We start from the raw sequence: 15,269 nt of genomic DNA, 5'->3' as shown, positions 1-15,269 counted from the left end.
GATTCATCGATTACCTGTTCTGTTTGTTCCCTCTGAAGGACCTGGCATTGGCCACTGTCAGAAGACAGGATGCTGGTCTAGATGGACCATTGGTCTGACTCAGAATGGACGTTCTTATAACTCCAAGGACAGAAGAGATCACTGTGACCATCTAGTCTGATCTCCTGTATAACCCTGGCCATAGAACTTCCTCAAAAATATTTCCCAAAGCAGATCTTTTAGAGAAATATCCAATTTTGATTTTAAAAGCATCAGTAATGGAGAATCCACCGGGGCCCTTGGTAAATTGTTCCACTGGTTAATCACTCTCACCATTAATTACTCTCACCATTTTCATGATGATTTTCACAATGAGTTTTCCTCATTTTTCAGCTAACACTATTAGCTAGTTTTTCTTTGTTCTTATTGCAAAAAAGAAATGTGCACGAATTAACTGGTAAGATTAGAAAATGTTAATACTTATCTAGATTTCTTAGTTAGATTTTGTAGTCCAGCCTTTTGATAGCCAGTAAATGACATAGTGTATGTATTTTCTTTAACCAGTGAATACCATTGTGAAAAACAATAACTGCTTGACCACTTGTGGCTTGCATTTTACCATAAATGTTGGATGAGGATTACTGAACAAAAACGTCTATTTATATAGTCAGCTAAGATGTAAAATACAATAAATAGGTACAATAGGGTTTCACCCACCCTAGGCCATTTCTAACCGGATCCTTTTGTGACTAGATATTGGCAGTTTGACCTTTAGAGCATCGTTCTTTCCAATTTGTATGGTATACAAAGTATATCTCCCGCAGTCTTAATTCAGGCAGTACCTCCATTGACTTCAGTGGGTGTTTTGCTTCCATTAGGATTATATGAGCATGCCCCAAGTAATCATTTCCTCAAAGCTTAGCAAGAAAGTCAGGCATAGGACTTCATTCATGCCTCTTACTCCAGTGTAGCATTCTCCTGTCTGAATCCCATGGTTAAAAAAGAGCCCTGGGCACGACACAAGAAAGCAGTGAAGATCAATCAAACGGGGTGGAGATCTTTCTTCCTTTTTTTAAAGAGAGAAACCAATTACTCCCATGAACAAGTTTATCCTATTCTTTTCTGCCATGGCACAAGTTACCCTAAATTATGGCCAGCCTAGTTAACTTACATTATAGTTCTTGACAGCCTTCAAATTTACCTCTTCCCTATTGCACCAATGTCTGTCTTCATCTGTCACTAAACCCAAAACAATACAATCACTTTAGAATGGGATTTTTATAGGTGTTCGATGTTGACCTATCTCTTCTCCCATTGCAGTCACTTCCGTTGTTCTAAATTAATGGTAAGAATTAGGCCAACACTGATCTATCTTGAAAATCCCACCTGTAATTAGCCAAAATGTACAGATTTCAGTAAAATATTTGAAAACTATTCCCAAGCCTCCTTAAAACACTTTACAAAAAAGGGATTTAAGACATAATAAATCAATTTTTGTTGATATAATATATATAATATTCAGTAATCCTCATTTCATAGTTCCCATTACTTTTAGATAGAGATTGCAGAATTACCTTTAGCAGTACTGATGTGTGTCAAATATTTGATGTTAGTAAAACAAAAAATAGCACTAATACATCCACCAGCAAGGGTTAAGATAGGAGTCATTACAAGAATATTTGGCATATTGTATATTCATTGCAAATGTGGTCTGGAGACATTTGTACACAGTTTGAATGATCTAAGTAGAAATTCTCATTGCTTTCAGTGAAGCAGGACTATGACCCTTAGTCTCAAATTTGAATGTTGGGCATTTTGTATATGTTGGACTATTGGCCTGAGACATTAGCTGAATTATTTACCTCTCTCCATTCTGAAAACTGACCATTTATAGCTACCCTTTGTTTCCTATCTTTTAACCAGTTACCAATCCCTCTTATCCCATGGTATCCTACTTTGCTTAAGAGTCTTGGTGAGGGACCTTGTCAAAGGCTTTCTGAAAATCTAAGTATACTATATCCACTGGGGCCCCTTTGTCCACATGCTTGTTGACCCCCTCAAAGAATTCTAGTAGATTGGCGAGGCATGATTTCCCTTTACAAAAACCATGTTGACTCTTCCCCAACAAATTATGTTCCTCTATATGACAATATTATTCTTTATTATAGTTTCAACCAGTTTGCCCAGTGCTGAAGTCAGGCTTACAGGCCTGTAATTGCTGGGATCACCTCTGGAGCCCTTTTTAAAAATTGGTGTCACATTAGTTATCCTCCAGTCCACTGGTACAGAAGCCGATTTAAATGATCGGTTACAGACTACAGTTAGTAGCTCTGCAATTTCACATCTGAGTTCTTTCAGAACTCTTGAGTGAATATCATCTGGTCCTGGTGACTTATTGCTGTTTAATTTATCAATTTGTTCTAAAACCTCCTCTGATGACACCTCAATCTGGGACAGTTCCTCAGATCTGTCACCTAAAAAGAATGGCTGAAGTTTAGGAATCTCCCTCACATGTTCAGCTGGCACACCCACAGCCTCCTACTAGAGCCCTGTGACTGATCTCTTCTGAATGAACTATCCCTTTCCAGATGGACACTGACATCAGCAAGACAGTTGCAGCAAGTAGGGTGGAAACAAGTGATCATTTCCCTCTGAATGATTCTGTCTGCAGGTTGCGGGATTGCCATCTCACAGCTGCTTGTTGTGGGGACCTCTCCTCTGTTCTTAGCACCAGCCAGACCCTGTCTGAGCTGAACCTGAAACAAAATAAACTGGAGGATTCAGGAGTGCAGCTATTGTGTGAGGGACTGAAACATCCACACTGCAAACTGCAGAAACTAAAGTAAGTAACAGTTGGTTCCTTTAGTCTATGCCTGTAGTTGTACTATTGTTACTTCAGTTATTCAAGTCTGAATGCACAGCACCTCTATAACTGCACCAACAACACTTGCAAAGCACTGTCTTCCCAAGGAGTGGGATAGACGCCCCTTGCTGTGCACATTTATCATGTTTTACTGGATAAGTAGATGGATCACACAGCAACTCTAAATGCAGTGTATTCTACTGTAGGTACTCAGGTTATTTTATTCACTAAGCGTGAATGAGGACACAATTATAGGAGACTTCCACAATTTGATTAAAATAAACTTCCTTCATTCAAATCCTTTACCACATCACAAGAAGTAATCCTGGGGCAAAGCCTAAAAATAGACAAAGAAATAGAAAAGGTGGGGAGTGGGGGAAAGAAGAGGAAAAGGACAAAGAAATTAAGCAGATACAGTTATTAGCTGGGGACTATCTACAGGGCACCCCAGGTACTTTGTCCTTCACTCCTCTTTTCCTGAGCCTGCCAATCTCTCTAGGTCAGTGGCTCTCAACCTTCCCAGACTACTGCACCTTCTTCAGGAGTCTGATTTCCCTGGCGTACCCCCAAGCTTCATTTAAAAATTACTTGCTTGCAAAATCAGACATAAATACAAAAGTATCACGGCACACTATTACTGGAAAATTGCTGACTTTCTTATTTTTACCATATAATAAAATAAATCCATTGGAATATAAATATTGTACTTACATTTCAGTGTCTAGTATATAGAGCAATATAAACAAGTCATTGTCTGTATGAAATTTTAGTTTGTACTGACTTTGCTAGTCCTTTTTATATAGCCTGTGGTAAAACTAGGCAAATATCTAGATGAGTTGATGTACCCCTCTGGAAGACCTCTGTTTTATGTTCTTCATAAAAGAACTCCAGACTTCCAGCTGATGGGATGAGTTGTCTTGCACATGGCATTTCCAGGGTGCGATAGGGCTATTCACCAAGCCTTTGTATGTGATGTTTCTTAATGGCCCATTTAATTTTGATAGACCTTCTTAATGGGTAGGAAATGATCCCTCACCCCCTCAACTGGGTTCACAGGTTCACAGCAAACATTTTTATAGTTATAAAGCAAAACACATATATCTTACAGCATTGGATACAGACATTACAAGTGGGATTAATGCATGCAGCAACTTACAAGCATTTCATAGAATCTAGACCCTAAATACATTCTTGTAAGTCTATATGTACCTTGACTAATACTAACCCCACAGGTGAGCTGGTCTGGTTTCCAGCTATAAGTTTGTCAGTTCTCATCTGACACCTATAGCCTTGGCAAGAGCTGGCAGCTGGTCTACCAGCCTCAGAGGTATCTTACCCAAATTTGGGTTCTGTGTTCCCTTAACAGACACCTCAAAGGCAGCCTTCACAATTGCTTAGAATTTAAAATCTTAGCATTGTAGATTAATAACAATTCAGGAATGAGTTATTTCTCAAAGCCTCTTCTTTTATGTCCAGCATCAACGTAACATGGCCGAGAGAGGGCCTTTCACTTAGAACTGCAGCAGTCCCAAAATTGGAGCACTGGCTCCTACTCTCCCAAACAAGCTGAGAAGAAATAAGAAAATTAAATATGAGTCACCAGATCCAGCTGTAAAAATAAATAAATAAAATCAAATAACTATTAATAAGAATAAATAAAAATATTAATAAAAATCAAATAAATATTAATAAAAATACACCAGAGCCAGCTGTAAAAATAAATAAATAAAATCAAATAAATATTGACCTGCAGCTGAGACAGTCAGCACTTCAAGGAGTCTGTTGTTGAGAGGCTGCTGGGGAGGCAGCACGGGAAGGCTGTGGGGAAAAAACATTGTTCCTAGCACTGAGAGATCTAATACTGCTGTGGAGATATTCTTCACAGAAAGGCAGGAAATGTCTAATCAAGAACTTGGGTTCAAACTGGTGAATGGAGGGGCTAGGAAAGAGCTTATCCTCCTACTTCCATCCCCACCCTTTAATACTTCCAAGTAGAAAGCATTTTCTCCAAGCATGATCAGCAGAGTGAAAATGAAAAAGATAGTGGGTGCTGGCACAAACATAAACAAGATATTGCAATAGTTCAGCCAGGGGAAGCCCCAGGGCCTGTGTGGTTCCGCTGTCTGCCATCAGAGTCCCTCACACTCAGGAGTCCTTTGACTAATCTAGACTTCTCTAGACTTATTTCTACCTTGCCCACAATTGTGTAAGGGAGTCTGAGCTGATCTCTTAAAGCCAAGGAACTAGGAGAAGGTGTAAATGTGCATCAGGTCAGGTAAGGGGAGGGCTACTGCACCTTTCTACACCCATCTGTTGCTTTTCTTGCTCAGCTTGTTTTGTTTGGGCCCTTGGTTATACCCCCTTAAGTTCAGCTGGAGTCTCTCTGTTTCAGTGGGATTCACTGAGCCACATTCAGAAGTGAATTGGAGGGGATGTGGATTACATCCTGGTAAGTGGGTGTGAGGTGTAAGCTGGTTGGACCAACATGCTGAGGGGAAAGGAGGATGGGGGAAGCCTTGACTCTTTCAGTCTCATTTTGACTCCTCTGTGTGGTGTTGGTTGAGTCAGATTCTGTCATCAGCAATAGAAGTAGCCAGGTGTGTGACTGTGAGAACAATGGGGTAGTATATCTCTGCATGGTGAGAGCCCCAACTCTCTCACAGTGGGGTTCAGAATCAAAGGCACTGGGTTACTTTCTGAGAAAGCCAGAGCAGTTTGCCAGCAGCAATGGTCTTCACTTACTTAAACTCGAGGGAACCAGAATGGTAGCAGTGAACGAGCTTGTGACCTATTTCCCAGGCGTTTCCTTCTGTGTATTGAGGAATTCCCCATCCTACTAGAAATGCACCTACAACCTACTCACCCTGTTCTGTTCTTGGCTGACCACCCCTTTGTGGAATACAGGGTAACTGCTATAACAGGGGCACATGGAAAGGAATCCGAAGGCTTTCAGTGCCTACAGTTCCACCACTCATTGCCAAAGTATTATGGGTAGCTGTACCCCTTAAACCATTTGGAGCCTGAAGCTTGTGCACATGCAACAGTTTGCTTACTGAGTGAGGCATCTCCCTGAGAGCACATAACCCCAGTGCTCTGAGATCTGCACTGCTGCCCATTGGTCTCCAGGTAAAGTTTAAGGTGTTGCTTACAAGGGATAAAGCTCTAAATGGGCTGGGACCAGACTACCTAGGGATCACCTCTCCCCCATACCAGACTGCCACAGCTGCAGTCAGCAGGGGCGCCCAAGCTGGATCCCTCTTGTTATTAAAGAGAGTGGGTGGCTGGCAGAGCATTCTCTAGAAGGGCACTGGGACTATGGAACTTGTTTTCCTCTTTGTCCAAAATAGCCTGAATATGGTGACCTTCTGGGCAAGTTGCTAAAGATGCCTGTTTGACTGGGGTTTTGGAGAGGGCTGAGGGATGCTTCCTAGGTTGATGAAAGGGTGGGAAGGAGCTTTTTGTAGATGGATGAGTTCCTGTTTGAATTATTATTGTTGCTGGGACTTTGCAGCATCAGTTTTAGGTTAGGGGCCTAGAGCTTTATAGAGGTGTGTCACAGATTCCTAGGATTGGTGCTGTGTCCTGGATTTTACACAGGCTCCTGGGAGTAACCCTTAGGCTACACCTATGCTCAGGGCCAGCCCAACCATATAGACAAACTAGGTGGTTGCCTGGGGAGCCATATTAGATGGAAATGAATTTTTTTATACAGTATAGAATATCAGGGTTGGAAGGGGCCTCGGGAGGTCATTTAGTCTAGACCCCTGCTCAAAGCAGGACCAATCCCCAGCTAAATCCCCAAATTGCCCCTTCAAGAATTTGACTCACAACTCTGGGTTTAGCAGGCCAATGCTCAAACCACTGAGCTATCCCTCCCCCCGCATATAATTGTGGTAGTATTAATGAAAAGTTAAAAAAAAATCAATAAAAATATCTATTTTTATTTTTAAATTGTTCATTTCAAATGCCAAGTAAATAAAGGTAAAAGCTCATTCTAGACTTATCATTTTTCTCTATATTGAATGTGGGGGGAAGGAGGCACCAAAGTCATAGTTTGCCCTGCCTGTGCTACACACCAGTGTCGGCAGCATGTAGTGTACGTGTAGCTACATGATGCAGTGAAAAGCAATGGGGAGCTGCCAGAACCTTTCACTAACCCGTGTGCTTATATAAACAGCAGCGTAGAGTGGGCAGGCAGTAGGGTGAGTAGGGAGCAGTGTAGGGTAAGTACTCAGGTACATACCCCCACCCTTTAGGTGCATCTTTTTCACCTAAGCCATGCCTCACTGATGAAACTGCTATTATACACGTACTAGAGGGGCTACATGAATATGTACATTACATGCTGCTTAAAGAAGCATACAGCGTAAATGCACTCTTAATGTGTCAGATACCCAAGTGGTCACACTTTTTACACCAGGGTAGGCCAGCTGAGCTCCATCTTTGCTTTCTCCCTATCGTGTCTTTGCCTAAGTCTGAAGTGAGAGCCTCAGTGTGTCTGAGCCCAGACCCTGCCTGACCCCTCTTGTCTATGTTTTTCAGATTCAACCATGTTGTCTTCACGTGTTCAGCTGCCTCTCTTGCTAGGTGTTAATTTTTTGGTCTTTGGTGTTTCCGTTGTCTCTGTAGGGTCTTCCATTCAGATGCATTGATTCCAGTCCAGCTTTTAATGGCAACCCAGACAGCTACATGTCCTGACTCAAACCCCTCATGCCTTCCTTCTGTTCCAGGAGGAGCATTTTAACCCCTCTGTGTCCAGTGGGTGATAAAAATACCAAGTCAGATGGGTCAATTGAGATTCACACTGTTCTTACAAGTATTACAGAAAATTCCACTTTCATCACAAGGTGTCTTTTTATTATTCAAATTGAAATAAATAAAATTATTTCTATTGTCTCTGAATTAAGAATCTCTTTAGAGATGCACATTGGGCTCAGTGAACGGAAATGCAGAGAATGGGCTATAAACAGATAGTCATTTTGCTGTCTGTTTTTGTCTCCTGTAGATTGGCGAATTGTGATCTCACAGCTGCTTGTTGTGGGGATCTCTCCTCTGCTCTTAGCACCAGACAGATCCTGACAGAGTTGGACCTGAGGAACAACAAACTGGAAGATTCAGGAATGAGGCTGCTGTGTGAGGGACTGAAACATCCAAACTGCAAACTGCAGAATCTAAGGTAAGTAATAGCTGGTTCTTTAGTCTGTGCCTGTTAATGTTGTAGTGTTGAGTTATGTTCTTTTAATCCAAAACACTGTATCCTACAGTGTGTGGATCCCAGCCCTGGACCCTCCCAACTCTGCTCCCAAGGCAAAGAATGGAGAGCCATTGATGTGTTCATTGGTTGCATTTTACTAGTTAAACAATTGAACAATGTTGTGAGCTCTACCCTCGCCTCCTGTGCAGGGTAAAGCAGCTGTGCAGCTGCCCTAAAGGTGCAGCCAACGATCCTGCTGACACAGGGTAATCCTGGGTATGCAAAATAGGTATAGCCTGTTCTGTGCCACCCATGTCCCCATCCCAACTGGGGTGTGTGCAGAGGCATGGAGGGTGTATGTCAGGGGCATGAGAGGGTGGGGCAGGGTGCACGGAGCTCCTTCAGAAGCTAGGCTGGCAAAGCAGCTGGGGTAATTTAGAGCACCTTGAGGTTCTTCCAAGTTATACCAGAGACTGTTTGGGCCACTGCTTGGCCCTGAAACAGGAAGATAGAAATGGGGTTTAGAGCCAATTGCTTCACTCCTAGGGCTCCTTGTTGTCCTCATTGGTACCAAGTGTGAACTTGATGCAGCTGAGGACAGAGTCTAGTGCACAGCATATTTCCCTGCTAGAAGCATAATTACTTTATTCAGTCAAGCAATAATAATGACAGAGACCTCACTTCTGAATGGGAGCTATCACTCTTGCTCTCTTAAAAGGTCTGGAGACTAAAGAAAATTAAACACTTTGTTCTTCCCAACTGGCTGTAAACAATGAATGTGAATAAATAACATCAACATTAATGTGTTTTCCCCAAAGGGGCTGGCAAACAGGTTATTTCTGGCCAAAGTGTCACTGTAATGCTTCCCGGGGTACCCAAAGCTGGGAAGCACTTTGCTACAATCTGCTGGTAGTGTGAGGTTCCCCAACTCCGCCAGTCACTGGCCACATAAGCCCCCCCTCTAGGCCTCACAGTCCTTCTGCAGATTAGTAATAGACACCCTCCAAACCTGTGACCCCTCCAACTGTCCCCCTGGAGCATCCAGCCCCTCACCCACTGGATACTCATGTATTTACAGGTATTCTATTCCCAAAAGAACAGTATATCTCAGGTTGCCAGTTTCGCCTCAGGATCACCACTCTGCTCAAATCACACTTAGATTTGCTTATACTGAAAAGAATCATAGGACCGAAAGGAACCTCGAGAGGTCATCAGCTCCAGTCCCTGCACTCATGGCAGGACCAAGCGCTATCTAGACCATTCCTGACAGGTGTTTGTCTAACCTGCCTTTAGAAATCTCCAGTGATGGAGATTCCACAACCTCCGTAGGCAATTTATTCCAGTGCTTAACCACCCTGACAGTTAGGAAATTTTTCCTAATGTCCAACTTAAACCTCCATTGCTGCAATTTAAGCCCATTGCTTCTTATCAAAGGTTAAGGAGAATAATTTTTCTTCCTCCTCCTTGTAACAACCTTTTAGATACTCGAAAACTGTTATCATGTCCTCTCTGTTTTCTCTTTTCCAGACTAAACAAACCCAATTCTTTCAATCTTCCTTCATAGGTCATATTTTCCAGATCCCTAATCATGCTTAAAAAGAACAGGAGTACTTGTGGCAGCTTAGGCCTGGTCCACACTGGGGGGCAGTTTCGAGGTAAGATACGCATCTTCAGCTACGGGAATACCGTAGCTGAAGTCGAAGTATCTTATCCCGACTTACCTCCTGTCCTCACCGCTCGGCATCGACGTCCGAGGCTCCCCCGTCAACTCTGCTACCACCACTCGCTCCAGTGGAGTTCCGGAGTCGACGGGAGCGCGTTCGGGGATCGATATATTGTGTCTAGATGAGACGCGATATATCGATCCCCGCAAAATTGATCGCTACCCGTCGATTCGGCAGGTAGTCTGGACGTACCCTTAGAGACTAACAAATTTATTGTAGCATAAACTTTCATGGGCTGCATCCGATGAAGTGAGCTGTAGCCCACGAAAACTTATACTACAATAAATTTGTTAGTCTCTAAGCTGCCACAAGCACTCCTGTTCTTTTTGCGGATACAGATTAACTCGGTTGCTACTCTGAAACTAATCATCCTTGTTGCTCTTCTCTGGACTTTCTTCAATTTGTTCACATCTTTCCTGAAATGTGGCACCCAGAACTGGACATAATACTTGAGTTAGGCCTAATCAGCGTGGAGTTGAGCAGAAGAATTACTTCTTGTGTCTTGCTTAAAACACTCCTATTAATACATCCCAGAATGATGTTTGCTTTTTTTGCAACAGCTTTACACTGTTGACTCATATTTAGCTTGTGGTCTACTATGACCCCTAAATCCCTTTCCACAAGTACTCCTTCCTAGGCAGTCATTTCCCATTTTGTACGTGTACAACTGATTGTTCCTTCTTCAGAAGAGTACTTTGCATTTGTCCTTATTGAATTTCATCCTATTTACCTCAGATCATTTCTCTAGTTTGTCCAGATCATTTTGAATTTTCATCCTATCCTCTAAGACACTTGCTTGGTATCATCTGCAAACTTAATAAGTGTACTCGCTATGGCATGATCTGAATCCTTGTTGGAGACATTGAAAAGAACTGGACCCAGAATTGATCCCTGCAGAATCCCACTCGTTATGCCCTTCCAGCTTGACTGTGAACCATTGATAACTATTCTTTGGGAGCAGTTTTCCAACCAGTTATGCATTCACCTTATAGTAACTCCAGCTAGGTTGTATTTCCTTAGTTTCTTAATGAGAAGGTCATGCAAGACTGTATCAAAAGCCTTACTAAAATCTAAATATACCACATCTACCGCATCCTGTTAGGATATAGATATTCAGGCCTGTCTGCAAAGGCCTATACTTTAAGAATTTAGATGTATTCTTATCACTTAGCTAGTTATACAGGTATAAAGAAAGAATAAAAAAATCACTGTCTGTCTGTGTAATGACCTTCTCTTACTGTGACAGTCTGAGGCCTGGTTCTTAGGCTAAGGCCTTTGGTTAAGCAGCAGAGGCCAGCCATAAACTGGGAAATGTATGGTCACATCCTCACATTCCAAACTAGTCATATTGAAATAAGGCAATCTGGGGCTGTTAGGAAGGTCATTCAATCTATCACCTCCAGAGAAAGGGAAGAGCCTAAAACACGTAAAAGGAAATTTAGTTTGATGGTTTTCTGTCTGGTAAGAACTCACTTATCAATAGACACAGCTGGAGAACCCTTAAGTCTGTATACATGTAGTTGTAAAATCCTCACCTCTGTATTGTTTTATATGTTTATTTGCATGGTCTCTGTCTGGTTCTGTGATTGTTTCTGTCTGCTATATAATTAATTTTGCTGGGTGTAAACTAATTAAGGTGGTGGGATATAATTGATTAGCTAATCATGTTACAATATGTGAGGATTGGTTAGGTAAATTTTAGTAGAATGATTGGTTAAGGTATAGCTAAGAATATTACTATATAAATTAGGGGCAAACAAGAAGTAAGTTGGAATTCAAAAATAAGGAAAAGGAACTTGAATTTAAGCTTGCTGAAAGTTCACCCCAATAAACATCGAATTGTTTGCACCTTCGGACTTCGGGTATTGTTGCTCTCTGTTCATGCAAGAAGGACCAGGGAAGTGTGAGAGTGAAGGAATAAGCTCTCTAACACATCCCCCCCATCCACAAGACTTGATACCCTGTCAAAGAAAGCTATCAGGTTGGTTTGACATGATTTGTTCTTGACAAATCCATGCTGATTATTACTTATCACTTTATTATAGTCTAGATATTTGCAAATTGATTCCTTAATTATTTGCTTCATTATCTTACCTTGTACAGAAGTTAAGCTGACTGGTCTGTAATTGCCTGGGTTGTCCTTGTTTCCCTTTTTATAGATAGGCACTTTATTTGCTCTTTTCCGGTCTTCTGGAATCTCCCGTGTCTTCTATGACTTTTTGAAGATAATAGTTAATGTCTCAGATATTTCCTCAGTCAGTTCCTTGAGTATTCTAGGATGCATTTCACCAGGCCCTGGTGACTTGAAGACATCTAACTTGTCCAAGTAACTTTTAACTTGTTCTTTCCCTATTTTAACATATGAACCTACCTCATTTTCACTGGCATTCTCTATGGCAACCTTGGTGAAAACCGAAACAAATAAGTCATTAAGCACTTCTGCCATTTCCCCATTTTCTGTTATTGTTTTTCCCTCTTCATGAGTAACGGTCCTGCCCTCTCCTTGGTCTTCCTCTTGCTTCTAATGTATTTGTAGAATGTTTTCTTGTTACCCTTTATGTCTCTAACTAGTTTGATCTTGTTTTGTGCCTTGGCCTTTCTAATTTTGCCCCTACATACATGTGTTATTTGTTTATAGTCCTCCTTTGTAATTTGACCTTGTTTCTACTTTTTGTAGGACTCTTTTTTTTATTTTTAGATCATTTGAGATCTCCTGGTTTAAACCAGGGTGGTCTCTTGCCACACTTCCTGTCTTTTTTACACAGTGGGAGAGTTTGCTCTTGTGCCCTTAATAATGTCTTTCTGAAAAACTGCCAGCTGTCTTCTATTTTTTTCCCCTTCCCATGAGATCTTACCTACCAACTCCCTGAGTTTGCTAAAGTCTGCCTTCTTGAAATCCATTGTCTTTATTTTGCTGTTTTCGTTCCTACCATTCCTTAGAATCATGAACTCATTATTTCATGATCATTTTCACTCAAGCTGCCTTCCACTTCCAAATTCTCAACCAGTTCCTCCTTATTTGTCAAAATCAAGTCTAGAACAGCCTCTCCCCTAGTAGCTTTCTCCACCTTCTGGAACAAAAAATTGCCTCCAATACATTCCAAGGATTTACTGGATAATCTGTGCCTTGCGGTGTTATTTTCCCAACAGATGTCTGGGTAGTTGAAATCCCCCATTACCACCAAGTCCTGTGCTTTGGATGTTTTTGTTAGTTGTTTGAAAAACTCCTCATCCACCTCTTCTTCCTGGTCTCTAGAAGACCCCCTACTGTGATATCACCTTTATTTTTTACCTCTTTTATTCTTATCCAGAGCGTTTCAACAAGTCTGTCTTCTATTTCCATCTCAACCTCAGACCAAGTGTATACCTGCTTAATATATAAGGCAACACCTGTCCTTCCCCCCTGCCTATCCTTCCTCAGCAAGCTTTACCCTTCTATACTAATATTCCAATCATGCGTATTGTCCCACCAGGTCTCAGTGATGCCAGCTATGTCATAGTTGTGGTCATTGACCAGCACTATGAGTTCTTCCTGCTTATTCCCCATACTTCTTGCATTAGTATACAGACATTTAAGATAATAATTTGATTCCCCCCACAAAGTTCTGTCTTGTCTCTTGTTGATCCCTCCTATTACAGCCCATGCTCTCCCCAATTTCTGACCCTTCTCCCAAGTCTCCATGTGTTTTACTTACCTGTAGGCTTTGGTCTCCTGCCCCCTTCAAACCTAGTTTAAAGCCCTCCTCACTAGTTTGGCCAGTCTTCCCCTTCCTCAATAGGTGGACCCCATCTCTGCTTAGCAGTCCTTCTTCCTGGAACATCATCCTGTGGTCAAGGAAGCCAAAGCCCTCTTGGTGACACCATCTTAGCAGCCAGGCATTGACCTTCAGGATGCATCCATCTGCCCAGGCCCCTACCCTTGACCGGAAGGATTGAAGAGAACACCACCTGCGCTCCGACCTCCTTCATCCATACCCCCAGAGCCCTGTAGTAATTTTTGATCTGCTGAGGGTCATACCTTGCAGTATCATTAGTGCCCACGTGGATGAGTAGCATGGAGTAATAGTCAGAGAGTCGGATGATCCTTGACAATCTCTCCATAATGTCTCGGATACGGGCCCCTGGAAGGCAGGGTCAGGGTAACAGATGGATGCCTCCGTCCACCTCAGAAGAGTCTCCAACCACCACTACTCTGAGTTTCCTCCTGGGAGTGGTGGCTGAAGACCTCCCAGCCTTGGGGGTACATGGCTTCTCCTCCTCCACCTTAGTGGGAATTCCTCATCTCTAATTGCCAGAGCAGCATAACGGTTGTCCATCAACATAGGGGGTGGGATGGGTGTTGTGGTGGAGTATTGCCCGCTGCCAGAAGTAACCAGCTGCTAGTGTCCTCCCTCTGACAGAGTCATATCCTCCTCCCCCAGTGGTGTGCCAGGAGTCCTCTGTAGCTGGATAATGTCCCCTGCCTTTGACGTATCCTCATCAATACTCTCAAGGAATTCCTCATCTGCACGGATGCTCCTCAGCCTAGCCACCTCCTCCTGTAGCTCTCCCACCTACTTCCTGAGCGATTCCTCCAGCAGGCACCTTTCACACTGGATGGTCCCCTCAGCCTGGTTTTATGTGAGTGGGAAATGCAGGCCACAGTCTCTGCAAAGCCACACCAGGATCTGGGTAGAGACATCCATGGTCAGGTTCTCTGTCTGGCTACAGGTGCAAGTGGAGGAGATAGGAGCAGTATTGGCACAGGTGATACGGCCCTTCCTAACCATAGTCACTGTCTCAAGACTCCCTCCTACACCCCCCCTTTCAAACTCCCTTGTTTGCGGTCTCCTGGTCACTTAGCCTCTGGTTTTTAAGGCCTTCTCTCCTAAGTCAGTCCTATCATCTTGTTATCACACAGGGGGAAGGTGATCACTAGCCTGATTGAGGCTGATCAAGGGTGATCAAGGCAACCAGGCTCAAACAGTCCCCAGACATACAATCCCAACTGTCCCAATAACTGAAGTAAACCTGAAAGAGAAAGAAAGACACAAACAAACAGTCAAGCAAACTCAAACTCACTCACCCCAAGGTTTGTACTCACACCTTGTTTGATTCAGCAGAGGGATTGCCTTTCATTCTCCCCCTCTCAAACTCTCCAGTTTGTGGTCCCCTATTTGCTAGCTCCCCCTGATAATAAGATACTTTATCGTACAGGAGAGTATCTCACGCAAAGTTTTCCCCCCAGCCATTAACAACCAGGCTGGTTATAACCCTTCATTCATAAAACAAGGCAGCTGGCAGCTAGGTAAAAGATACTGGGTGTCTCTCTGCATTTCCCTGATAAAGCAGACTACTTAAGTTGACCTAGGTTATGTCAGTGTACAGCCACTGCAGTAATTGAATCTGTTTTACATGTCCAAACCAGGCTCCTTGGGTTGGTGGTGTGCGTCCTCACTAGGAGCGCTTACACCAATTTAACTGCCATTGGGGGATGGTTTCTGACAGGCAGCAACAGCTGATGTAGGCA

At 42.8% G+C, this 15,269-nt stretch overlaps 1 protein-coding gene across 1 annotated transcript in view; it reads left to right on the top strand.

The window, feature by feature from the left end:
- The window catches only part of LOC123368698 (NACHT, LRR and PYD domains-containing protein 3-like), a 66,377-nt gene that overhangs the window by 42,162 nt on the left and 8,946 nt on the right, over window positions 1–15,269 (top strand). The window contains exons 10-11 of the mRNA XM_045013734.1: window positions 2,651–2,821; window positions 7,848–8,018. Of these exons, the coding sequence (XP_044869669.1) occupies window positions 2,651–2,821; window positions 7,848–8,018 (342 nt within the window). The remainder of the gene's footprint in view (window positions 1–2,650; window positions 2,822–7,847; window positions 8,019–15,269) is intronic.

The sequence above is a fragment of the Mauremys mutica genome, chromosome 4 (genome assembly GCF_020497125.1).
Source record: "Mauremys mutica isolate MM-2020 ecotype Southern chromosome 4, ASM2049712v1, whole genome shotgun sequence".
NCBI lineage: Eukaryota > Metazoa > Chordata > Testudines > Geoemydidae > Mauremys > Mauremys mutica.
The sequence above is the reverse complement of the archived record's forward strand: the minus strand, read 5'-3'. Positions and strand labels throughout refer to the sequence as shown.